The sequence below is a fragment of the Aplysia californica genome, unplaced genomic scaffold, assembly GCF_000002075.1.
Source record: "Aplysia californica isolate F4 #8 unplaced genomic scaffold, AplCal3.0 scaffold00044, whole genome shotgun sequence".
In the NCBI taxonomy this organism is placed as follows: domain Eukaryota; kingdom Metazoa; phylum Mollusca; class Gastropoda; order Aplysiida; family Aplysiidae; genus Aplysia; species Aplysia californica.
The window spans coordinates 879,271-906,873 of record NW_004797314.1 but is presented as its reverse complement, the minus strand read 5'-3'; the positions used below and the strand labels follow the sequence as shown (position 1 = coordinate 906,873).

Below are 27,603 nucleotides of genomic sequence, written 5' to 3'. Positions count from 1 at the left end.
AGTCCGACCGAAGTCGGAACTCTCCACCAGGCATATCCGAATCGAAACTAGGCGAACCAACTCTCTTGTTTTCCTCAGACTGGCACTGCACACTCAACACTGCACACTGCTAGACTGCACTGATTTGCCTGCCTGCCAGCACTTCCCCAACGCTGAATGCTGCTGTTGTTGTAAACAAAAACAGGAGTGTCATGAGACGAGGCTTTAATAATACACAATAGACCTACTCACAGTGACCAGATTTTGATCTTGATCTCCGTATTTTTTTCTCTCTTCCTTCGCCTTTTGTCATGGACGGAGGTGGGGATCTCGGTTCTCATACTCATGTGTCCAAGTCGGCTTCAGGCCCAGGGTCTCTGTTGTCTAAACCTCCAAAATTTTTATCAATCCTGACAGATGAGTGGAGTGAACTTCGCGAATCGGATCGGGTAGGTTGGCAATTACTGGTTCACTTATCAATTTTAATCGCAGTGGCTACGTTCACGGCACCCACCTGAATGTAGTTCGCAATTTAAGACTTAAAATAATCGGTGGTTTCTCTGTAGTTCCCACCCCCCCCCCTTATTTGGTGCTTTTTCGGTAGTTCCCACCCCCCTTATTTAAGCCTGACATACATCAAGATCTATGCATTTTGTATAAATGCGCGGCAAGCTAAGATAACATGCCGTTAATCTTAGAAATGACGCATCTTTCTGATTGGCTGCTTATTTTAGTAATGTGATGTCATCACTTCCTGGGATACCCAAACATGGAACGATGTGTTTTCGGTAACATTTCGGATTTTCTAGATCTAGATCTAAATTTAGATCTACCACCCCCCCCCCCCTCCTGCATTTTTAATCACTAATACATTTTTTAAAATAAACAACAACTTCAAAGTCAAAGCAACTCTACAAATTAGGCCTATAATTTATGGAACTGTTGGTCAGTCGGGAGGAGGAAATGAGAAAAAAAAACTGTCCGGAACCGGAATCGAACCGCTCCAAAAGTCATTGCTCGACATCAAACGTAGACGCGCTATCAAATCAGCTATCAGAAATTCCGAGAATTTGTGTAGATTAAGCATAATATACATAGACACTTCCATCTCTGGTGCCATGCGGTTGTCTATACTTAGATGTAGTCACGTGATTGGAGGGGTATCCTGGTCTGACGTCAAACAAGATGGGCGCCTTACCTAAAAATAGTTTGCATCATTTCTACTTTTAATCGCATGTGCTAAGATATCAAACCTAACAACTGCAACACATCAAATTATGGTAAAATTCAGGAGGGCATGCCGCCCTGAAACCCGCCCACCATATATTTTTATTAGGTCCCCCCTGAAACCCCCCCTACTCTTGAGGCCAAAACCGGCGAATAACAATTGCGGGTTGGGAGCTACCGAAAAAGCGCCCTCTTATATATTTGAGCCTAGATCTACCTCTAGATCTAGACGTTTGATGCGCAGCGAGCTCAGATCAAACCTAACAACTGCAAAATGTCAAATTATATTGGTAAAATTCTGGGGGGGCGAACCCCGCACCTTATTTTTATCAGGTCTGGGGGGCAACCCCCCCCTGAAACCCCCCTACTCTTGGGGCTAAAACCGGCGAATAACAATTGCGGGGTGGGAACTGCCGAAAAAGCGCCTAATGATCTTGCTCACTTCACCCCTTACCCCTACCCTTTTGCCTTTTGCCTTTTGCTTCTCTTCTTTTTTTCACTCCCTGCCACCCCTTTTCCCGCCATGGCCTTCTTCCATTCTCCCTTGTTTCTTCGCACGACTTTTATTTTCAAATAGTCAAGCGTTGCCAGATCCACACACGGGAAGAGGATCGAAATTCTGTTCCACACTCTGAGCGAGCGAGGCCTTGTCAACTGCAGCTGTTTTGCTGGGCCCGCCTTAAAAAATTGCCTTCCGTAAACTCAGTTGCATTCGGACCACCGCTGCATTATTTTTCAAGTACTCTTTCCTCATTCACTTTGAACGACCGTAGCATTTCAGTTATATGCCTCTATTCCTATGGTGGATGATTCAGGGCGCAGTGAACGTAGCCTGCAAACTACGTTCAAGTTCAAGGCGTGGAAGGCGAATTGCAACAAGTCTGCTTCACATCCGGCACACCTAGTGATGGTGCACCACATAATTCTACACTTAGGGTAGAATTCTGTGTTGTGCTCGCGCATTGGAGTTTGAGTCCAAATAGCCACGGAAGGCTATTCGGACTCGAATTCAGACTCGAGTCCGAAAAGCCATGGGAGGCTGTTCGGACTCGAGTCCGAATAGCCACAGCCTTAAAACAATACACTGCTGGACTGATCATATATTGGTTTGCTCCTTTTTTCCTATCAAACATCTATCGTCCTGATCTCTCCTTCTTTTTTATGTTTGTTACTCTCTTGTAACATTACTAATCTTCGGCACTTATATATGACCTCATTGTGTTGCAAGTGCCGTAAAACACTTACTAAAACAAACCAGTTTGTTACTGTATATTTTTTTGTTGTTGTTGCAGCTGGGCAGATGCCGAAGTGTTACAGAATTTGAAAAACTTAACCGAGTCGGTGAAGGAACGTATGGCATTGTGTGTGAGTATACTACTTCTTCATATGGGGTCAAGTAAATCCAGAAAATTCATGAAGTTGAATTCTAAAATACCCTCTTTCTTTGTTCTTAATGTCTAATTCAAATTATCTCAATTGTCAATTTTTGGACATGTGGAGTTATTGGTATCATTTTAAAGCTTGGTCATTTTTCTTGCTTTCAGTAAAAAAAATACTCATATATTATCATGAATAGAAGTCGAGATATTTGTGATTAAAAGAGGTGGGGGTCGCCTGATTTCAGCGGTAAAATTAGCAAGAAAATGGTGTGATTTGCTCCTTCTTTCCTATCAAACATCTGTCGTCCTGATCTCTCCTCCTTCTTTTTTACATTTATTACTCTCTTGTAACACCTCTCACGGCGCACGAAATCAGCCGAAATCGCGCCTTTTAGTTGTACCACGGCTCCTGCCGCCCTGCGGTGATTTATCACCTCGCCCGGTACCTGTTGACCTTTTTTATTGGGGTCATTTGACCCCGTCGCACCGTTATAGACTGGGGTGCGTTCTTGATAAAATCATTTCATTTACTGTCTAAATTACAGTGGTGCCGTAAGACCCACCAAGTAGTTTTAATTTATAGACTTTAGCAACACCATTTCTCAACCTTTAAAAGAAAGTCCCAGTCTTCTACGTGTTATACCAAGTGTTCTACACGTGTCTGTTTGCTGCCTGTGTAACACGCTTTTCTTATTTCAAACTGAGGATAAATAATCATTTATTACAACAAAACGGTACCTTGAATTTTTGGGGGGATTCGATTTGTGAGTTCATTAATAAATCATGTTTTGAGTGTATAAATTTCAGTACTACCGCAGTTGTGGTTGTTAAGCTACATCGGATTATTATGTTGGGCCCCCGAATTGACTAACGTTATTGCCGTATACAACTGAGACCTTAAAATGGAGCACACCCCTGAAAGTCAGTGAAAGTCATGTATCCGCTTTAAACTGTCTGTGTAGAGTGTGCGGAAGACTGAACATTACAGGGAAGCAGAGAAAATCCTTTAAAAAGCCGTATTTGTGTTCGGAAATAGCCAGTGACCTCTTCCTTGTGGTTGGGTTGAGTATCAAAGAGGACGCTAGTGATAAACACTCCAAATTTGTGTGTTTGAAATGCTATAAAACAATCCATGACACTAAACGTCGAAATAGTGCAGTGTCCCTACAAACACTAAGAAACACTTTTGACAGCAGTCAAAACATCTGGTGTGCTTACAATGAAAACTGTGATGCAAAAACATGCACAGTTTGTGAACAGAAAAGGCTGCTCTCTCTTGGCTGTGCAACAGTAAAGCCCCGTGACCCCCAGTCTCACTCCAGCAGCCATGAAAAATACACACACCAAGCTAGTCCTAGCACCAACATTTCTGAGACAGACACAACCACCCAGAGTACATGTACCCGTGTTCTCAGCACAGACTCAACACAACAAAACGACCCGCACACAAGTACAAGTCAGACTTTCCACCCCCACCCTCAGTCTGTTGTCCCAGTCAGTGACCAACATGTAGGTGTACAACATGCAGACACAATGGTTCAGGACAGTCACATCGTAGCTCACACCGACACAATCAGTCAGAGCACATCGGTCACAAATTCTCCCATACTGCATGATAGCAGTTGTAAGCACAGCGTAAGCACTGTCCGTGTTTCTCCATCGTCATCATTCACACCCACTAAAGGCCAAACATTTTCTGCGACTCCCTTGGCTTCTTCAACTCCGGCCCAGATACATGAAACAGTTAGGCCTACCCAAGACAGCACAACATCTCCCATGATCAAAGACATAGAAACCACCAGCCATGCAATGAGTAAGACAGAGACGCACCCACTCACTAAAAAAGAAGAACAATTAACAACAGGACTTATAAAGAGAATAAAACCTATAGCCTACGCCATGATTCGTATGGAGTTATTGTCTTCCAAGTGAGGGAAATATGTGGATATTTACGACAATATGATGCATAGATGAACCATTTTGAGGTCACACAAACTGCGGCAGCAGTGAAATTTGGTGAGTAGATACCCTTATGTGTTACGTTTGTGCCCCTTAAAGATGAACTAATCCTGACGCTCAGTTTTCTAATTATCGGCGTTCATTACATCATAACTAGAAACGATATGGGGAATCAGACATGACCATCTTGCACTGTCTGTTACAACTAAACAGACCAGTACTGATTCTCTCTGTTTTTGAAATATCATGAAAAAGACTTGGAACTGCTGATGCCCGCATGCAGTGATGTCTTTAAGTCAATATTATTGTGTTAATTAGGGCTCAATTCAGAATGAAAAATACGATTTTCTAAACCCCCAGCGCGGTCACGCTGACCGAAGAATGCCCACGCGATGACCCCGTTCACCGTCACAGGTCAGCGCGCCACTGGTTACCTGAGTTCTCAACTAAAGTATCCTGTTTCTGTGCGCCGTGCTCTAATCTTCGGCACTTTTATATGACCTTGTTGTGTTGCAAGTGCCGTAAAACTCTTACTAAAATGAAACTGAGCATTGTCAATGGGGGAAGAGGAACCTGGAAGAAGAAGGGTAAAAAGTAGCCCCTAATGAGGAGTTGCCTAAATTGGTTGGGTCATTGATCTAGATCCTGCCTCATCAGCAAGTTAAGGAAGATTGTTATTCTTTTTAAAAAATCTGGGCTGGAACTTTGTGACTTTAAAATCACATTTTGATAAACAATTTCAAGTTAAGGTGTGTTTCTATGAATTTTTTTCTGCTGGCATGATTGGATTTGAATTAATGATCATTTTGGGTTTTTTGATGAGTTTCACGTGTATTGCCCGAGGTGTTTACAAACCACGCTTTTTAAAAAGATTTTGAGCTCTTACAGTGATTCCCATTTCAATCTGGTTTTTGAACTAAATCTACTTCTTTGGCCTATCTTTTATTTTCATTCACAGATCGGGCAAGAGACATGGAGACGAACAGAATGGTAGCTTTGAAAAAGATGCGCCTGGAAACTCAGAAAAACGGTAGAGTGATCAGCTCAAGGAGAAAGCTCACAACTTATCCAAAGCATGAGATTGAACTGATAACCCTTGAACTGTCCCTTATCTGTATGCTGGTATTGGCATCAGAAGAAAAAGATGGTTGTGTTCGTTTTTTATGATAACTACTTTGGAATGAATACAGTTTTTCATGACTGATAATATTATTTTAGAGGGGTTTTTAAAAATATTTTTTTCATTAAGGATGTTCGTTTTGAAGTTTTAGCTGTTATGAACTTACTCCTTTCCAGGAATTCCTGTCACTGGGCTTCGTGAGATCAACATACTTTTGAATCTTCACCATGAAAACATTGTGGACATGATGGAAGTAGTTGTGGGAAAGAGCCTTGAAAGGTAATTTACTAGGATTTTTTACACTCTGGATTAATTTGTTTTAGTGAGAAGTAGATCAGTAGAAGATATATATGATAGTCATTCAAGAGGTAGGCTAGTGAAAATATCTCTTCAGCTGCTGCTTATGGTGGTTATAATGTATTCTTCTCGGGAAGCTGAGAATATTTCCGAGTGTTCTATAGTCTTCTGGGGTAGTAATATACTGTAAAGCGCATAGACCTTGCTTTTGAGTGGGGACATGCGCTATACAAATGCTATTTATTTATTATTATTATTTTTATTATTATAATAGTGGTGATAGTAGTTGCAGTAGTAGCTGTAATAGTGTCTGTAGGTTTTACTGTTAGTGAGAGAAGGGAAAAGAACGGAATTTTGGATTGGAACATTTCTCTCTCCTTAAAAAGGAATTGCATTTTCTTTCATGTAAATGATGTTGTCAGTTGTCCGCCAATACCAAACAGATTGAGCTACATGTTCAAGGTAAAAGACTGATTTTTTAATTTGATTGCAAGCGACATATTTACCAAGTGTAAAAGCTTGTTTTGATTCCACTCTGTTGAAAAGTCACCAGTACAAAGAAAAAATTAGATGAAAAAAAGTCACTGTTTTTTATCGTTGTGAAGAAATTGGATTTTCAATTATTAGAACAATGCATGTGTGAAATGCCTGAATAGTTACATAAATGTCTCATAATATTATAATCTTACACCACTGCAGACAAATCTGCAAATGCTCCATTTGCTGGTCACCACTAGAGTGCCCTTGTTCAAAGACATGCCTCAGTAACCACCCTCCTAATTGCAATGTCATCAACATTGCTTGCCAGTATAAATGGTCGCTTTTAAGGACAGGCGGGGGTATCCCGAAAAGTGCTTTTTTGAGAAAATCATAAGTTAAAGTGTTTCGATTCTTATTCAGTCTCTTTAAAAGACAAGGAGAGTTTTGTCTATAACTAAACAAATATACACACCAATGAAACCAAATTTCTCCTATCTATAGGTAAGGCAGTACCCACTTTTGGTGTATGTCAAGATTTCTGGAAACCCCCGAAGTCTAGGTTAGCCCGCTTGTCCTTAAAAGTGACCAAATAGGCTTTAGTTCATGCTCCACCTAGTGTCTGGAGTTGTGTGTGTGTGGGGTGGGGGGGGCACATAAAAAAGGTGCAGATAGTGAGAAGAGGCCACAAGGTGTGTGTGTGGGGGGGGGGGGAGCACATCAAAAAGGTGCTGATAGTGGGGAGGAGGCTTCCTGTCCCGTCTCTATAGGGGGGGGGGGGAGCCCCTTCCAACCTAAGTAAATGTACAAAGCAACGAACTCTATTTTCTCCATTTTTTGGGGGGGGGGGGGGGGCCGTGTGGTGCATGACATGATATCCGGAATTACCCGAAGTCTAGGTTAGCCGGCTTTTCGTTAGAGGGGGCCAAATAAACTTAAGGCTCCCCCACACCTAGGGTCTGCCGTTTGGTGTGTGGGGGGGGGGGGGGGCACATCAAAAAGGTGCAGATAGTGAGAGGAGGCCACAAGGTGTGTGGGGGGGGGGGAGCACATCAAAAAGGTGCATAAGTGAGAGATAGTGAGAGGAGGCCACAAGATGAGAAATGATCATTAGTTTAGTTACCCACAAGCATGATATGTAAGCAAGGTAGAATGGAGACAGAAGATTTTAGTGGGTGGTTGGCGGGTGCTCTAGTATGGTTTGCTTCTTCTTTCCTATCAAACATCTATCGTCCTTATATTTCCTCCTTCTTTTTTGTGTTTGTTACTCTCTTGTAACACCTCTAATCTTCAACACTTACATGACCTTATTGTGTTGCAACTTATGCAGTTGCGAGCACCGTAAAACCCAGTACTAAAAAAAAATGTTTTTAAAAATTGTGTTGCAAGTGCCGTAAAAGACATACTAAAACTTTTTTTTTAATGTTATCATGACCCTCTTTGAAGTACTAGCTAGACTTTTGACATGTTCTGTTCCTCAGTATTTTCCTTGTGATGGAGTATTGTGAACAAGACTTGGCCTCCCTTCTAGACAACATGGCAGCTCCCTTCTCAGAACCCCAGGTGAGCATTTTTACTCTTTTTGTGCTCCAAATTATGGCAACATTGTCAATGCTGTTAACGTATAATGCTGCTGGACTTGTGAAAGGCCTGAACAGAGTTATGGTGGGTCTTCACTCTAACTTTTAAGTCTGAATTTTTAAAAACAATTTTTTAGTAGTAGAGGTTTTTCGGCGCTGGCAACTACATAAGGTCATATGAGCGCCAAGGGGCGGATTTCAACAGAGAAATCCTCACAGGGAATCAGATTTACTCTGCTCACCTCTCAAGCTTCAACAGCTCAAAGTCTACTTCGGCTATCAAGGCACCCTGGAAATAGCGGGTCTCAAGAGTGTGACAAACGTACAAAAGAAGTAGAGGAAAGTGACGATAGTAAAGATTAGGGAAAAAAAAGCAGCAGTTCCCTGTTGCAATTCAAGCACAGTTATTAGTGTAACATCAATGAATCAGCCCATTTACAATTACAATTCTACTGTGCATAAGAACATTGACTTCTTCAGTCAGTAGCACAGCCCCGGGGAGTATAAGTCTGAATGACCTGTTCAAAGTGAGTACATGAAACTGAATTACGATTGTCTGGACAGGCTTCTGGGTTTAGCTGAGTCCGGCTCTCTTTCAATTCTTGAAGAAAAGTAGGTGTGTTAATTTTAACAATTGATTGTTACGTCAGTTTTGAAGATTTAGGTCATGTGGAATTAAATACTTTGAATGAAGAGGTAGGTGAAATAAAGTTTTTTTAACAGAATATATCGACTGATGGAGTGTTATTGTTATTGCCTCATTATTATTGAATGAAAGCCACTTTGAGTGGGGGGAAAAAGAATTAAACGCGCACAAGAAATACTGGAGAGACAGTTTTGAAATTGTTCAATTTTTAGTTATAGTGTCTTAGTAAGTTCTGATTTTTTAATATACATGTACATATACATTTACTTTTTTTTTTTTCGCTGTCCTTTCGTGTATAGTTTATTTTTGGTTGTGAAAGTTCTTTATGTGGTTAAACTGGTTTTTCTTGCTTCTGTGAAATATTTTTTCTTGTGTGAATGATAATGTGATTGGTGTAAAGCGCTCAGAGCTTATACCAGTATGGGATAGAGCGCTTTATAAATGCAATCTATTATTATATTATTATTGCAGTTGCGTAGACCTTTGTCATCTGGGTTTCAAATGCAATATTTTTGAAAGTTGAGCTTTTCTACTTGCTGTGTGGTAAAGCACTCCAATGTTGACGTATTTGCTTCACGTTGTTTTCAGGTGAAGTGCATCATGTTACAAGTGTGCTCTGGTCTGCAGTATTTACATGAGAATTTCATCATCCACAGGTGGGTGCACAGAATTCTTATAGTGAACATAGTTATGAAAAGAAAAAGAAAACGCTTTAATGGATGAGCAAATGTTGTAAAGATTCGTTTCAGAATAGAATGCATGCTACAACAACAATGCAGTACTTAAAAAAACGTTTCAAGCATTCATTAATTTACCATTTCTTGCTGCTGCTGTGTAGAAATTTTTTCAACAAAGGTCGACATGTTTTACTCAGGAGTGATCTGCAGTGACTGTTCTTCTAGAAACCTTGCCCAGTGACATTGCATTGCATTTTATGCCAATTTTCATTCCCCGGGTTACGAAGATCCTATTGTTTTGTTTCCTTGCTTTGAAACTTTGCAGCATGTAAACAGTAGATAAAGTTATGTATGAAAGTCCAAGGTGTTCGCATGAGGAACAATGAGCCTGGCCTACTACATCTTATTCTAAACCATCGGTTTTTTCTAACCGATTGAAAAGGATTTAGGGTCAAGTCCCGACTCCTCTCTCAAATATTCTTTGTCAATCAAAAGCCTTCAGCCACAATTTGAACCAGTGTAAGGGTGGAATGCGTTCCTCTTCTTTAACAAAAGTCTCCTAGTTTTTTACAAAATAAATCGCCTGTATGATTTTCTGTTGAAATAGTTATTTTAATGTAAGAGATCGAAGACACTGATTGTACAAACTTTTAATTTCTGTGAACTTTTTATTCCATTGATCTGTTTAATATTCAGTGCATTTCGTTTTGAGACATTTTTTTAAAACTAGTGTTTTCATTATTCATAATTTTCATAACGTTATTTTGTGTTTCATGTGCTCTGAAGAGATCTGAAAGTGTCCAATCTCCTCATGACAGATAAGGGCTGTGTCAAAATTGGTGAGTGGATATTTTATAAAATGCTGTAATGACAGCTGTTTAAGAAATGTAGAAGACATTTGTGACCCATCATGGTGAAATCAGGCGCTAGTCAAAATAATGAAATGGAAGAAAACGGCAAGAGTAATTGAGGACATGGACATTTAGGTGAATTCATGACTAGGCACAAGAGAATATGAGTTTGAAATCGTCATTTGATTCTTCCACTCCGCAAAAAAAAAAATTATTATCAATGTTTTACTGCAATTACAGCCCCATTCACACAGTTAGGTCAGTTGGGAGGTAGGCTACTTTGACTGTGCCTGTCAGGACCAACCTAAGCAAAATGAGGTTCAGCATTGCAACAGGCTGAAAGAAGTTGATGTGAAAAGTGCCCCTGTGCCCCACTATTATAAGAAATATTCAGTCCCTCAATTGTTGTGATCTACAAAGGGGTGCTTTTGAATTAGGATGGTTTGTTTGCCTTCCTTTGCTAGTATGGAGTGTTTTAAGGTGTACTTTTTTTCAAAACTATTTTCTTGTCTTTTCTTCAGCTGACTTTGGTCTGGCAAGAAAGTATGAACTACCCCTGCGCCCCATGACACCGACTGTGGTGACTCTGTGGTAATTCTTTTCATATTTTTAATCAATATATGTCGTGACCCAACTAATCGTACTTTCCTATGTGCTTAAATAAATTTTGGAAAAATTATCCTTTGTCCTTGAAGAGAGTGGTCTCAGTTTAAGACTTTTTCAGAGATCATTGTGGTTTTCTGTCTGTGTGTCTGTCTCAAAATTATGAATATCTAGCTCCGTCATATTCTTTAGAATAGTGAATGCTACCTTTGTTTATACTTTGAGAACTAAAAAATGTGTGGTTTCTTCTAAAAATCAATGTAAAAGTCAAGCCGCCAGAATGAAGTTGTCACGACACGCAATAAGCAAAAGATACTGTATCTCAAATACTAGTTAGCCAGATTTATTTTTTTTGAAAATTGAAATAAAATACAGTATGAAGGTTGTTCTCTTTGAAAATGAGATAGCCACAACCAATAATTCAAAATTCAACTATTTCAATATTTCTCTGGTAATATCACTCCTTCAATATATATGTCTTTAATAATTAACAGAAGAATGTTTAGTTAGCTGTTATGTACATGTATGAGCATTACTGAACGTGTTTAAGTTTTCATTGATCATTAACCAAACAATAATCTGAGAGGAGGATAATTAAAATTGGGGGGTTTCTGACTTTTTTTTGGGTGTGTTTTGCAGGTACCGAGCTCCAGAGCTTTTGTTTGGTTCTAAAACTCACACGACTGCTATTGACATCTGGTTGGTACCCGTTCTTTTGTTCAATGTAAAACAGTTTGTATTTTCCTATTGACAAGATTATTGTCCCGTTTCTACTCATGATTTTCTTTCTGATCATGAGTTGTTCAAACAGTGGTAGTGCATGTACAGCAGGAAGAATTCAGAAATTGGAATGCAGTTGCTAAGGGCTTCAAAGGTTACATTATTGGTTTTACTGTGTTTTTCTTTTCTCCCATTTCAAAATATCTTGTAAGTTAACTTAACCCCAGGTTGGAGGATATCAATAGTTTTGTGGTTGGGTCTTCCGAAAAATAGACCCCCGAAACCCCAGTGTTGGGACCTCCTTCGAGATATCCTGTGTCTATCAGGGCTTTACACGCAAACTAAATATTGTCAAGCATGGATAACTCAAACATGCTAGGGGTTAACAATTGCGTTTGACACATCCATAATTGGGGTCAACCGTGTAACAAAATATTAAAGGTTTGGGAATGGCAAATTGTACGAGCTATCCGTGATTACGAGTTTCCTGTGTTTGTGTTGTCTGTGCCTGACCATAGTTAAAACTCAAACCATGAAGTCGATATGTCTCAAAATGTACATTTTTATGCGACGGACAATAACAGGCTCCTTTGAGTGTTTCTCTATCACACCATCTCTGCTTTCATTACCCTGCGAAAAGAGAAACAACTGATAACTTTTCGATTGGTGTGGCAGACTTCTAGTAAGTGACTATGGCACTGTGTGCTTCTTTTCTGTGCCTTCCCTTTCTTTCATTTTTTTGGTGGAAAATGAGGACAGATGGTTAGAGAATGTCACTGGTGGGTTCTACTTCTTTATCCTCCCTCTGATGTTCCTACCTGGCTGCCTGTCTTTTTTCCACAAGTACTGAGTAAACGTTATTGTATCAAATGTGTTTCTCATAACTCAAGCCAAGGGAAGCAGCATGATGAGCAATTAAAAATAAATGTTGTCTTTTCACTACAGTCTGTTGATGTATGATGGTACAGATAGCTGTTCTTTTCCCTCATTTTAATACACAAATGTATAAGTATATGACTGACAGGTGGCACTTATATGACCTAATTGTTTTGCAAGGGACGTAAAACTCTTCCTGAAGCAACTGTCAAAATATTGCAGTGCAATTACTTTTCCAAGCTATTGAAAATGTGAATGGCTCTGACAAAATTTTAAGTTTAGATAAATGTCTGTTCAGAATCTTTTTGACATTTACTTTTGATATTGAACTAAGGGGGTGGTTTAGGGATGCCACTGGTAGGTCTTACTTTTTTTCTTTCACTCTGTTGTTACTGTGTGCTGTATTATTTTTTCCCTGTAGTTATTGTGTTAATTTGCTTCTCTGTAATCAAACTCAAACTCAACTGAACACATCCATTATTGAATTAGAAGTAGCTTAGAGTCTTGTACTAAGTCAGAAGTACTTAAGTGTCTTTTCTATTATGGTAAATCCAGTATAATGTGCAAGTGTGCTCACTTGCTCTCTTCATTTCTTAATTCTGAACTAGGTCAGCTGGTTGCATCCTTGGAGAACTGTTAGCTCATCGACCACTTTTGCCAGGGCGCTCTGAACTCCACCAGATTGACCTCATTCTGGATCTCCTTGGCACCCCCAATGATGCAATATGGCCAGTAAGTAGATTGACATGGGTTCAACTCTTTAAACCCTGAGGTTTTCTCATCATTTCCCGGAGTTTTTTCTACAGTCACCTAAACCTGGTGCACTATGTCCAAAAGCTTGCCTCCTACTTTTAAATTGTGTAAACAAAGGCTTAGTGATTACTAAAAAAAACTTGGATCGGGAATAGTTCTGAAAAACGAGCAAAAACTAGCACTAAATGAAACGAAACAGTTGTTACTAGTATCGTCTGATAAGGAACAGGGTTATTACCGCCGGACACTCCCAGCATCCGATGGGGTTTAAAGAGTTAAGTGATATGTTTGCTGACCAAGCTTATTGCATAGTGCAATATAATTTACCACATGTCATCGTTTATAAGATGCACGGGTGGATAAGAGGCAGGAAGTCTTAGAGCCAAAATTTTAGTATAGTATTAGTATAAATCATATGTTCATGGGTTAAGATACACCAACAGTCTCATGAAAAGCTTAATTTTGTTCCATCAGCTAATCCCACAAGAACAACAGTGCACTGTTGCTTCTCATGGCCAGCAGTCTTTGTACTAATCGTTTTGTTGCCTGTGCTTTCTACAGTGGAAAGGCTTGGCATGTCAAAACCCATCAGCATTTTGTCCATGTTTCCTATTGAGGCAAGATCATATCGAAACAATTGGATGTAGATTACAAAAATCTAAGTTTTAAAAAAAGATCATATTGAGTAATGTAATTGTCGGGGAAAGCATTTGCTATCGTTGTGAAATGAAAACTTCGTAAAAGTTGTACTGGCGGCATTTACTATTTGTTTGCAGACGATTGAAAAATGCCGTAGGCCTACTGCTTTTGTTTGAAGTTTCACTTGATTATATTACTATGCTTTTCAAATATAACTGGAAAAATAGGAAACAAAGATCTTAAATAAAGTGCAGACAATTATGAACCTTCAAACATAACTCAGCACAGAAAGCTGGAAAATATCAAAATCAACAACAGTTTGACATACAGTATGTAGTGCATGCTGAAGATACTGAAGAAAAGAAGAAAGACAGTTGGTACAAATATGTTAGACTTCTTCAGTCCGTTTTCAAATCAACCAAAATAAACTTGAAATTAGTTTGAGGTCAACAAGACTAATAGAAGAAAATAATAAATGACTTTTTTTGTCTTGAAAAAACAAATCATCAGTTTTCCCTCATACTGTTAATCCATTGGAATTTTTAGATCTAGTTTTGGTGAATGGTGATTTTTTTCTGACTAAAGAAAATATGAACGTGAAAATGGGAGAGACTTATATTGCGTGGGTCATCCTCAGCTTACACATGAATTTTGTTCCATTTCCTTCTCATTATCATTTTCAAATAGCAAAAGTATGATATTTTATGCAATTTTACTCTTAGGGTGACCTCTAGGTGAAGCTATCATAAAGCACTGACATAGAACAGAATTTGAATCACTTTCACAACTGACTTCAAACCAGCACGATATACTTCATGTGTCCAATTTATAAAATGTTAAAGATAGAAATAATTTTGATTATCCTTTTTTCTCTATTAGATATTGACGCTGGTACTGCTCTGCCTTTGAGCTCGTTCTCGTAGAAAGATTTAACTAGGCCACCCATCTATGTGGTAAAAAATTGGTGATTAGGTTGGGGGGGTTTTTGTAGAGGTTTTACGACGCTCGCAACTGCATAAGATCATATGAGCGCCAGAAGATTAGAGGTGTTACAAGGGAGTAACAAACATAAAAAAGAATGAGGAAGATAAAGACGATAGATGTTTGATAGGAAAGAAGAAGCAAACGACACCAGAGAACCCGCCAACCACCCACATGACTGGGTTTGGGGTGGGTGGTACCCTGTAAGGGAAAAGTAGGCTACGTACAGGGCTTTGGGGAACAAAAGCTCAGGAGAGACTGCACAGTGAGCTCATCAGAGTGGAGTCTGTTCTGTGACTTCTGTGACTATTCACATAATTAAATTCACCACAAATGAATACATGGTACCTTTGTCTCTCTTACCACTGAACAGACCTCTTTTTCTGGCACTCATATGACCTTATGCAGTTGCGAGCACCGTAAAACCTCTACTAAAACTAAAACTAAGACTTCTTTTTCACATTGTCATTGACTGTTTTTATGCCGCTTTGTATTTTCACAGGGGTTCTCGGAACTGCCAGCTCTTCAAAATTTTTCTTTGAAAAAGCAACCGTAAGTTTTCGTTAATTTTATCATAAAGCTTTTTCTGAAGTAGGTGCTATTACGATATTCTTCTATTTGGCATGAGCTGGGGTGAGACAAGGCCAAAAGTACCCCTGAACTAGAGTTCACTTTTATTTTAGCTAGACTGTTTAGGTTTTTTCTAGATAGTCCTTGTCTCTCAACTCCTTCCATGGCTGACCATCCGTATGTTTGATGAGGAGATTTTGTCTCTGAATCTGTCAGTTTCCTAGCTCACAAAATCCACTGCTATGTCCACTGTTTTATATAAATGTGATCTCATAGTTTGCAAGGGGTGTCACTTTCTTTATTGAAAGGTTGGTTATTGCTGAGATATCAACGTGACAAAATGTTGATTTTTCAACAGAAGAGGAAGTCGGTGCACTGTGCTGCGGGAGGCCAACTAAAGAGAATTTTGAAGTGCATCTTAACAGCAGCTGAGGGGTTAAAGACAATTCAACAGTTAAAAGTAAAAAAAGAGCAAACTTTTCCTGAAAAAAATCTGAATTAATCGGTATAATGCTGAAAAAGTCTATGTGGATAGAAATAATGTAAAAAATCTCTGAATACAGCACATGACTGCCTGGAAGGGTGTGTGTGTGTGTGTGTGTGTGTGTATGTATGTATGTATGTATGTATGTTTGCCATTGTAAAACAAATTGCCCTTCTGGGATCAATAAAAGTGTTATCTATTATTATTATTATTGATACATGATGTATGCTCTCTACAGCTACAACAACCTTCGGGACACATTTCCTTGGCTGACCGAAGCAGGCATCCGTCTCCTCAACGTCATGTTCATGTATGATCCCAGTAAAAGGTTAGACCTTTACATTCTTTTACTCAATGTTTCTTGTTTCGAGTTTTTGTTATTGTCAGAATCTAATCAGTATCCATAACATAGACACTTCTGAGCTCATGGCTTTTGAAAACTGTTAGAAAACACAAGAGGGGTATTGTTATGAATATCTGTCTTATATCAATCTGTTTTGAACTTGTATGTAGTGAGCCTAATATTAAAGGAAATGCTGTCCAGCATGTTTATCTCGACTAATGCGACTTCTACCTTCACAGACATTGGTCTGCCTTCATGTTTGGGATGATTTCAAGGAAAAGGAAACTACAATTTAAATTAGTTTAAGAAATTGACTTTGAGCATTATACTACAGCTAAAATGTCAATGAACTTGACATTGCAACCTGATGTATTTAAGAACAGTTAGTAGCTAGCATCTATCCCTTTTTGTGTTTTTCTTTTTTTTAAATTCCATGCTAATGGGTGATTGGCGGGTGCTCTGATGTGGTTTGCTTCTTCTTTCCTATCAAACATCTATCGTCCTTATCATGCAGTTGCGAGCGCCGTAAAACCTCTACTAAAACAAGACATTGGTCCGCCTACATGTTTAGGATGATTTCAAGGAAAGGGAAACTACAATTTAAATTCGTTTAAGAAATTGAATTTGAGCATTAAACTACAGCTAAAATGTCAACTTGACATTGCAGCCGGATGTATTTAAGAACAGTTAGTAGCAAGCATCTATCCTTTTTGTGTTTTTCTTTTTTTTAATTCCATGCTGTATATGAAATGCTATCAAAGTAATTTCTATTTTTAAACCTTATTATCATGGGATTTTTATTCTTAGGGCAAGTGCTGAGGACTGTGCCGAGAGTTCATATTTCAAGGAACAACCTCGACGTAAGTTCTTGAGCAACATCTCCTCAGACGGACACACCTCAGACTGGACAGAGGGTGTCTTATGTCTTTAAACTGTCCCCGTGGTTTTATGCACCCTGCATAATTTAGCAAATTTTGATCATTTTTGGCATAATTTCTTATTATTTTCCTTTATCATTATTTGTTAAAATTAACAGAATCGCATAATTTCACATTTTTGGGCTCAGTTTTCATAATTTCTTAATTTTTCTCGCTCAAAACGACGGGGACAGTTGAAAAATGCAAGGACCTATTTAACCTGTTGTCTTCAAGTGGCTTGTGGTGTCGGCTGGTGAACTGATCCTGTTTTGCAGAATGGCTGGTGATGAAAATGAAATAATTAACTTCTTTTGTTTTTTATGTGTAATTTTAATGATCTACATTCAATTTTGAATGTGCATCACTTTTAATTGTAAAAAAGATAATTATTCGCATTGTTATAAAAACCATCTGTATGCCATTAGCTAAGCTTCCAATTCTTTACCATACAACCACAAGCTGGAAAAGTGCCCAATAGAAATAAGGCTCCTTTCATTCAAACTGTTGAGAAACGATTTGAATAGACTCCCCTACCATACAATTTATCATGATCTGTGAATACATTAAACTTACTGGGTCATTTTTCAATTTGGAAAAAAAACTATCACGTTTTTAACGACCAGTGACACTGGCAACTCAGGGAAAAACAGGACTGGCTTACTGGCCAGTGCCATCAGCCACTAGGATACTTACTTACTTACTACCCTTTACGCCATCTGGCGTTTAGGGCAGCAACAAAGGATCTCCAACTCTGTCTGTTTTGGGCCATCTTGGTCAACGTCCCCCACGAATGGTTCCAGGACTTCATTTCAGACTCTACTCCGCGTCTCCAGGTCACTAGGTTACAGGGGGTTAAATATCAGCCATGATGTGTATTCATGCGTCTCTCCTGACATGCTGAATACACTGCTAGAAATTTTGAGTAACTCCGGGGCTAATTTTTGGGATCAATTCTTTGGACTTTCTGTTCAGCATTTAGTTTCAACAGTTATATTTTTTTGTGGGTTGTTTTCGTACATTCTGTCTTTCAAAAAACTCTAAAGGAAAACATTACAGTTTGAATAGGTCGTTTAATTTTATTTTAAACACCCTGTTTTTTATGCTCAAATACACATTATTTCATTATTTAGAAGTTGTAAATTTTTGCATTTTCTCAATTTTTGTTGCAAATTGTTTGACTTATTACTTCTGGAACGGGGTTTTCTTGTATTGACAAATTTGATGACCCCTTGAATTTGTTGAATTTTTGTTTTGTTTAAAAGCTTGTTGAAATCAGAGCAAAAAGGGTCAAGTTATTGCCCTTCAAATGAGTCCTATTTTGATTTTGACACTCTTTTGAAATGAATGCACCATGTTCCATTCATTCTTAAAAAGGGAAGGGATACGCCTACATCATTTGTTTTGTGCTCTCATTTTTTACTGACAGAAAGGCAGCTCCTTTGAGGGTTCAAATCCAAACCAAACCAGTTCCTTCCTTCTCCTTTGTTTTATTATTAGTGTTGGGATCCTCTCCTTTGTTGTTCAAAATCCTTCACACCAAGTCTAAAAGTGCTTCTGCTAAAATACACTTCTTAGTCAATAGTTCAAAGTTAGTTATTTATCCCATTATTAAGAACATTTTTGACCATCTGGTGTAGTTTGTAACTTGTATAAAATCTGACCAATTTGTGTTCTTGGTATCTTAAAGTCTGTTTCAGTAAGACTTTTATAATGTAAGATGATTTTCATTTATTTTGTCTGTGGAAAAAACAGCTGTTTTATTGATGCCCTTTTTTGTCTCACCTCCCCCCCCCCCCCCCCTCCCAACCCCCACCCCAGCGTGTGACCCTGAGTTTATGCCCTCCTTCCCCCAACATCGTTTGAAAAGGAAACAAGCCAAAGTGGCCGAGAAAAGTGACAAAAGGTGCGTGCACTGCATGGTTTGTGGAAATTGTGACCAATTAGAATAAGCCTGAACACATTTTATTTTTGGCTTTTTACGATTTCTTAATAGTCTTCTAATTACTTGGAGGCCTAGATGAAGCATTGTAAAGAAAAATGTTTCTTCTTTAAGTCTCTTTTCCAATGCCAGGGCATAAGACTAGTAGGTCTTCATAAAGGAAAATAAGAATGGGGGGCTGGTGGATATGCTTGCACCAAATGTCTTTCTGGTCTCTTATTTCTCTACTGCAAGATCTAAAATTTCTGTTTTAACATATTGGACTTTGCATAAAATGAGGTCAGTTACAGTTAAGATGTTTTGTTCTTTGGTACGTTATCTGATGTTATAACGTTAGGTGTGGGTGGTTGGCAGGTGCTCTGGTGTGGTTTGCTTCTTCTTTCTTATCAAACATCTATTGTCTTTATCTCCCCTCCTTCTTTTTTGTGTTTGTTACTCTTTAGTAACACCTCTAATCTTTCCTCACTTATATTATGACCTTATTGTGTTGCAAGTGCCGTAAAACACTTACTAAAACAAACTGCCTCAGATTTCATGTATATATTTGGATACCCTTGTAAGATAAAGTAATATCTTGTGGTGTCTCTCAATCCACTTCCCTGACCGTAAGGGGTCACTTGTTGGGTTTTGGAAAAGTTGACAAGCCTGACAATGCTTCTGTCTGTCTGTCTTACTTGCCTTGAATGGGTTATGTATTGGTCACTGTCTTCCTGAATATCCCGCCCTGCCTCAGATGTGGGTGGTTGGCGGGTGCTCTGGTGTGGTTTGCTTCTTCTTTCCTATCAAACATCTATTGTCCTTATCTCCCCTCCTTCTTTTTTATGTTTGTTTCTCTCTAGTAACACCTCTGATCTTCTGGCGCTCATATGACCTTATGCAGTTGTGAGCGCCATAAAACCTCTACTAAAACAAACTGCCTCAGATTTCATGTATATATTTGGATACCCTTGTAAGATAAAGTAATATCTTGTGGTGTAGATCAATCCACTTCCCTGACCCATCCTCTTATAAGATGTCTTGAAGATTCTGGTAGCATCTATCACAGGCCACTTCACTCTTTCTACAGTTTAAATTTAGGATTTATGGAAGCATGGCCATGATGTTTCTACCTCACCCCCCCCCCCCCCCCCCCCCACCCCTCATGGCATTAATTAATGATAAACATCCTTTCCTTCACTGTAAGGGTCTGTTTCTGATAGAACCAAGCCAAGTAGGTATGCTTCTTCTTCAAAAGTCCCCATTGGGGATTTTAACCAGGGTCATCCATACCTTAGCCGAGCATGATGCCAACTGAGCTGACAGAACACCCCTGCTACTGCTAGGCTGTGAAGAAGACAAGTGGTTGAGTTAGGATGGAAAAAAGCAAAGTTTGCAGATGACTGACTCTTTCTTTCTTTAATTAATTTTTTTAACAGGAAATCCCTTGATGATCCCTTTAAGTCGTTTGGAGATGCTGTGCCTGGCCAACCATTGTAAGTTTACTAAGTTAAGAGTTATTTTCTAAGAATAAGAACTTTATTTTCAGCCCAAATATGGTACTTTTTTTTCTTTTAACCCTATTAGTGGCAAGTGCTGATGTGATGAGCATTTATTTTGCCACCAGGACTTTTACTGCTTGTAGCTGCTCTATAAGAACTGTTTTTGAGCCAGAGGAACACAAAAGATGCTCCGTTATTTAACTTAGAACTGCCGCCGGCCGCGACTCTGCAAGTCAGTGAAAATGGCTTCGTCGAATTCTGTGGCAGTTTCCGTGATTTCGGACAGATTTTAAGGGAGAAATATCGAAATGGTAAATTTTTTTCAGCCTGTGTTATAGCCTTATCAAAGAGCTTTCCAAATATATATATAGTTTTCTGGTCTTTGTATCTATCATACGTACTCATTTCTTACATCTAAAGTTTTGACTTGCATTATGTATATACTAGACACAGACCCGTTCTACGAACGGTGATATAGTGATAGGAAAGCCCTGAACAGAGTGGACAATTTCAACATTTATGTGCACTGGATATCTAAGAGACAGTGTTGGGTTGTACGGAACAATGAAAGAGTTGTCTACATGAACCTCCGAACCACGAACTTTCACTGCCAAACCGCACTTCTGTTCATGCGAACTACTCACACGCACAAAAAAGCACAATATGAAACGGAAGTAGTCCCCAGTAAAATATGAAATGGCTAATGGCAGAGTGAAAACATCTGAGAGCTTCGATTTACAGGAAAAACCATCAAATCTGAAGACTGAAAAAGTAGTTTCCGAACTTTGAAAATATGACCACGTAACCCTTTGGGACAATTCTTGTCTGAATCATATTTTTGTAGATTTTATGGGCACCTGTATTAAAAGGTTATACCGACCCCACAAACGGGCTTAGCTCCATTATACAGTGGAATCCTGTTATAACGAGAGGGTGGGGACCGGAGCAAAATGTCCGTTATAGCAGGATTCTCGCTATAAGGGATCCAGTAATACATTCAAGGGAAACTGTGAAGTAGACCTAATCTATGAGTTTGGTGTTCTGTTTATTTCCTTTTGCTATCTCCCCTGACGATGATTTTGTTTCAACATGACCTCTGGGTCTTACTAGGCGTCGGTGGCCTAGTGGTTAGGCTCTCGGACTCGCAAACGTAAGGTCGCGGGTTCGAATCCCGTCAGGGGCCCGACGTTGTGTCCTTGGGAAAGGCACTTTCCACAAATTTTCCTCACTTCACCCAGGTGGAAATGGATACCCTTCTATAGACAGTGAACGATCTTGTCAGTTTGATAGTGTTTGAGCGCGTGAAATCCGCAGCTTGCACTGTATGCTTCAGCGGAAGCCGAGAATGTTTCTGAGGGTTCTTAGTTCTCAGATGGTCTGCTGGGGTAATGATAGTTGTAAAGCGCATAGAGCATGCTCTTGAGCATGGATATGCGCTATATAAATGCAATTATTATTACTTGATCAAAAATCGAATCAGGTTTCTTTCTCTAGCGCTAGATCTAGCGATGTGGACTGACAGCTCGGCGTTGGCGGTCAGAAAGAAAGGGCTCTAGGCTAACTCACCCGCTGTGTTTTCCCCCACCCCACCCCACCCTGTGGTGCATTCTGTCTGCTTGCGCACATCACACATTCGCTCCATCCATCACATTGCTGTGACCTCTCCATCCCCGCATCGGAGAAGTGAGAGGCATGGCAGGCCTTGATAATCTAAAGTAGGCTTACGCTGGCCTATCACGCATTGCATTCTGCTTGTGTGCGCATGCCAAAACCTCCCAACTCGGTCGCTCCGGCCTTCATTGTTAACGCACATGGGCTCTCCCATTCTTAGTTTCGCAAGATCATCAACAAGTTTCTCAACGGGCGAGGTTTTGCATTATATTATGTATAATTGGACTAAGCACTGTGAACAGCAACAGCAATATTCCGCTATAACCGACTCGCATGTTTGTCTGATAGCGCTATAGCAGTATTTTATTTACAAAGGTAAAGAGGAGAAAAAAACGGGGTTTTAGAATAGTGTCTTTATAACAGACTTCTCGTTTTTTCCGAACTCGTTATAAGTGGACTCCACTGTAATACATTGCTTTTGTCACTTATGTACTATCTGATTGTTCCTAAGATTTTCCCTTGACAAGTGCAAGTTTACCACTGACAATAAAAGGTCTGCGCATTGGAGATATTTTCAATGTTCTTCTTAGATTTACAGAAAATAAAATGAACCCATTTAGGCCTACTGAAGACAACAAGGCATACTGCACTGTGCTTTGTATGTATAGTATAAGGTTTTACGGCGCTCGCAACTGCTAAGGTCATATGAGCGCGCTCACTGTGCTTTGCGCTAATCAAGAGATGTGAGAAAGCCCAATGCCAGTGACATCATGAAGGAAACACACCACTTGCGGTCACATGCTCATGTGCAGGGGCTATGTGAACTAACTTCACTAAGACAATAAGCCATGACTAACCAAAGGTCATGCGACACAAACATTCGCTATCTTTGCTTCATTAGGCCTGTACACAGTATAAGGCATATCGATGTTTGTGATAAACATAGGTAAATAGTACACTGGTAATGCCTCTCTTACCTGCAGTCAACGTATGTGAGTCCTCATGTCTCTTTCTTCGGTTTTGCTATCTTGAAATGCATATTATATAATATATTTTTGTCACGACATGGTGGAATCATGCTCTCGTCAATTTTGGGGCATGTAGAGTTATTGGTTTTATCTGAAAGCTCATTTATTTGCTTTACTTTCAATGAAAAAAATATCCATCTTAATTAGAAGTCAAGATGTTTGCAATTGAAAGGGGTGAAGTTGCTTGGTTTCAATGATGAAATTTGCAAGAGAATGGCCGCCTGATCTCGCCAATTGGCAATGTTTACCCCCCAGTTTTTTTGGATTTTCCCCAAAATATGATGGCAAAGTGTTAAACGCAGAATAATCAGTAGTGTATTAAAAATTGCTGGCCAACTCATTTGGTCATTCATGCACTTACTCCTCCGCCTTTTCATTTTCTTTTCCTCTTTGTTTGATTACAGAGAACAGATAATACGTTAGTTAATTATAATGAAAATGTTTGAAGAATGGGAGAGAGGAAAAAATGAATATGAGTACCGTGACATAAAGATTTTGCTCATTGTAATTTGTAATGGCAATACTTCTTTGCAATATAAGTATGTAGAAAGTTTCTGACCAAAATCATTGCTCTTTTCTTTTTCTCAGGTTAAAACGAGGAAAGTTGGATTCCAGCTAGAGCTTGATTTTTTCATTTTGTTTGTATAAAGTGTATATTTATGATTTCTATGTCGTCATGGTGAGTTGAAGTTAAAATGTGCTTTTTCATGTTCTCTTTGTTGATTGGAAGAACTTGGAAAATGTGAGAAAGAATAAATTGGATACATGGAATATACTTGTACTACGTTGTTGTTTTTGTTACATTATTTTTTAATCTTTGTTAGTTTGGTGCTGTAAAAAATTTGTTTGTTGATGAAATGTATGAAGTCCTTGAATACCGCCCACAAACTTGTACAGTGGAACTCAGTTTCAACAAACTCGGATTTAACTAAAGGAGTTGGATTCCCTGCTTTTTTTTACTCTTAAAAATCAATGAAAATAACTTGGATTCAACGAGCACATAAATGAGAAAGCTTGGATGCAACGAAGTCGCTTGCAGGCTGAACCAATCAGCGGCCTCCTTTCATAGAAACACACACGTTTATCACGCACCCATGTCTTAGCATGTGTCAGGGTCGGATATGCGGCCAGCACACGTGTGACTGTGTGTGCGTGTGTCTGAGGGGAGGCGATAAAAAGGGGCCAGGTATGAAATGTTAATATACAAATGTGACACCATGACTTTTTTTTCCGCAGCTACTGTTCAATATTATTACAAATATAAGCTAATCTTGAAATGGATCTACAGAATGAATTGCGTGCTGGACTGTGGAATTAAACACTGTATGCTATTGCTAGGCTCTACATAGCACAGGGATGCCACTCATCTTTTTTTTAAAATAGCTGAAAATCCACACGCCATGGTCTCGCTAACATAATATGAATGTTTTCCCGACTTGCTGAGATTTACCTAAATCTTCCGGGTTTTTTTCTCCCCGTTATTTGAACTTATGGCAAAGTCTTCGTTTTTCCATTATTTGAACATTTGGCGCAAGTTGTGTGTGTGTGTGTTTGTTTGTTTTTTTCCCAAGTATAGATTCTATCTCGATCTCAATATAACGGAATAGTGGATCAGGATCAAAATACCGGAATTGCTGAAAAAAAGCGGAAAAGTGGCATCTCTGATAGCAACATAACTTGTTTGGCAAATACATCATATAGATGATAGATGACACTAACATACATTTGAACAAAGCGGCCTTTTTGCACAGTGTTTGCTTGGTAGAGTTCACTGTATTTTCCTAGAATTTTCCAGCAATTCTTTGGTATCAAAGAAACAAAACTGCCTCTCGTTTGAATTTGAAACCCAACTACATGCACTTTTGATCAAGAAAGTTGAATACATTATACATTACTCACTTGCTCAGTGCTAGTAAATATCTGCATAAAAACCTCATATTTGCTGTAACAAACACTGCAATTCAATGAAACTGAAGACCAGGCCTGACGACTTTGTTGAATCCGAGTTCCAGTGTACTATAAAGTAACCTAGTCTGTTCACTACAATGGCCACCCTTCTTGGCTTTCAAAAGTCCTTCACCGCAGCACATTACCAGTGAGTGAAGGCCAACAACATTACATGCTATTGTTAACCCTATCTGTACGTCGTGTTTAACTATCGTATCCATACGACGTGGGGAACTCTGTGCCACCACTTTCCAATGAGGAAATTTACTCGTTAATCCGATCCGTACGCTTGACATAGCAGTCTGTCAATATGATTATTTGAGAAATACTGAAAGTTTCAAAGAGATTTTCTACTAGAAGTATTCTAAAGTGAGAAGAATACTACCCGGGGGTACAAAACAACCCCAGGGCATACGGATAGCGTTAAGGTCGGAAAGCTATTGGTTTGATGTCTTTGTTGACACCTTTTGTAAACTCTTTATCTCTGAGTTACTGTGACGGTATAGATCCAGGAGTAGTATTTTTAGTATTAGTAGAGGTTTTACAGCGCTCGCAACTGCATAAGGTCATATGAGCGCCAGAAGATTAGAGGCATTACAAGAGAGTAACAAACGCAAAAAAGAAGGAGGGTAGATAAAGACAATAGAATTTGATAGGAAAGAAGAAGCAAACCACACCAGAGCGCCCGCCAACCACCCACATCCAGGAGTAGGAGTAGGAAAAAAAAAATGATTGTCGTCATGAAAAGAACCCGGTATATATTTATAAAAGGATAGGAATTGATAATGTATGAGCCGTGTTGTTCGGTGCTGAAGCAAGAGAAAGAAAGTAATGCAGTTGAGCCTTACACTTACAATAAAAACAATTTTTTAAATGGCTCTTATGTCAGATGGTCATGGCGACGTGACTAACACTGGCCAGAGCTTGCCACCCACCCCACTTGTGTTATCATTTCCTGATCCATGCCTTCATGTTCAAACAACCACATACATACACACACGTGCACACAAACACAAGTATGTACAGTATAGCACGGATAAGCTGAACACAGAAAGAAGATTCGAAATCACCCATCCGTCGAACTGTGCCCGCAGTCCTGTTTTATATTATATTCTTCTTTATGTTATTCGAACCATCAATCAAGGCCGGTTCCGACAAATTCGAGCCGTCCTGGTTATTCTATAATTCACACACCATACATCCCTATCCAGCACCACACCACACTCTCTGTCTTGGACCACACCCACCACCCACTGTCACAGGACAGGATTCAAGGAAGTTCTAGTGCCTAACACACACTACACAGGTAAGTAATAATGTGCCATGATGTGTCTCGATACCAGCAGAGTGTGTGAAGTAAATCACGCTGTTGGGGGGGAGCCTAGTGGGCGCATGCTACCTGACACTCTTAATCATGGTGGGTGTGTAGTTTTCCATCATGGTCCATTTAAATTTGAGACAATTGTGAGTGAGAAAAAATTTGATAAGAATATTTGAGATGAGCTGCTTGTTGGCACATTGGTGTGGGTGATCCAGAAAACAAGTGTTGCTAATACAAACTTTTACATAGAAAATAATATGCAGTGGAACTCGGATTCAACAAGGTCGCCGGGCCTGACCTAAAATCTCGTTGAATCCGAGTGTTCGTTATAGCAAACATGAGATTTTGTGTAGATAATTACAGGCACTGAGCAAGTAATGTGTAAAGAGAAGTAACATATAGTGCCCGAAATGCCTGCATACTATGAGCTGTGTAAAAAAAGACTGATTCATTCAAATGCACGCCTGTGTCATCTCGATGGTTTACCAAAAAGTTGTGTTGCTGTGTAGAGCCTAGCATATGGCAACTTTTGATTCCATAGATCAGCACACAATTCATTACGTAGATCTACGTCAAGACTAGCTTATCATTGTATTTAATGATCAGTTGCCGAGGGGGAAAAATGACTGACGCCTTTGTATCTGCGGCGTTCAATGCCTGGACCGCTGGTCCCCCCCCCCACCCCGACACGCACTCACAGTCACACGTGTGCAGGCCACCCATCCGACCCTGACACATGCTAGAGTAGACACATGCGTGTGCCAACAACGCATGTGTTGGAGTGAAAGAAGGCCGCTAATTGGTCGCATGCAATCGGCTAAATGAAAAATAGTACACAATGCAGGTGGAATGGATGGTTTCCGGGAATAGATAAAGTTCGCTCCGGAAGCGACCTCGTTGAATCCGAGCTTGTTGATTTAAGTGCTCGTTGAATCCGGGTTATTTTTATTGATTTTAAAGAAGAAGAAAAAAGGGGAATCTATCTCTCGTTAATCCAAGCTCGTTGAATCCGAGTTCCACTGTAGCAGTTCAGTTGAGGAAAGGCATATTGTTTGAGTTCGAGCTATCCATGAAATAGAGCTTCGTATGTTCGATTATGTGTGCAACTGTTAAGTCTCCCTAATCTGTGATGGTGCTGAGCCATACACCTACTACTGCCCGCTTCTTGGCATTTAAAATATTAATATTAAAAGATATACAA

At 39.4% G+C, this 27,603-nt stretch overlaps 1 protein-coding gene across 1 annotated transcript; it reads left to right on the top strand.

Annotated features, from left to right (window-relative positions):
• The first annotated feature begins 46 nt into the window (after window positions 1–46).
• Window positions 47–23,915, top strand: LOC101858693 (cyclin-dependent kinase 10). Its single transcript, XM_005092311.3, has 16 exons — window positions 47–428; window positions 2,499–2,571; window positions 5,503–5,574; window positions 5,841–5,943; window positions 7,920–8,001; window positions 9,253–9,320; window positions 10,128–10,180; window positions 10,714–10,783; window positions 11,435–11,494; window positions 13,000–13,123; window positions 15,267–15,316; window positions 16,057–16,146; window positions 16,969–17,021; window positions 18,897–18,981; window positions 20,433–20,489; window positions 23,723–23,915. Exons 1-16 carry the CDS (start codon window positions 291–293, stop codon window positions 23,751–23,753), a joined length of 1,209 nt encoding a protein of 402 aa, XP_005092368.1. The 5' UTR covers window positions 47–290; the 3' UTR covers window positions 23,754–23,915.
• The last annotated feature ends 3,688 nt before the right edge of the window (window positions 23,916–27,603 follow it).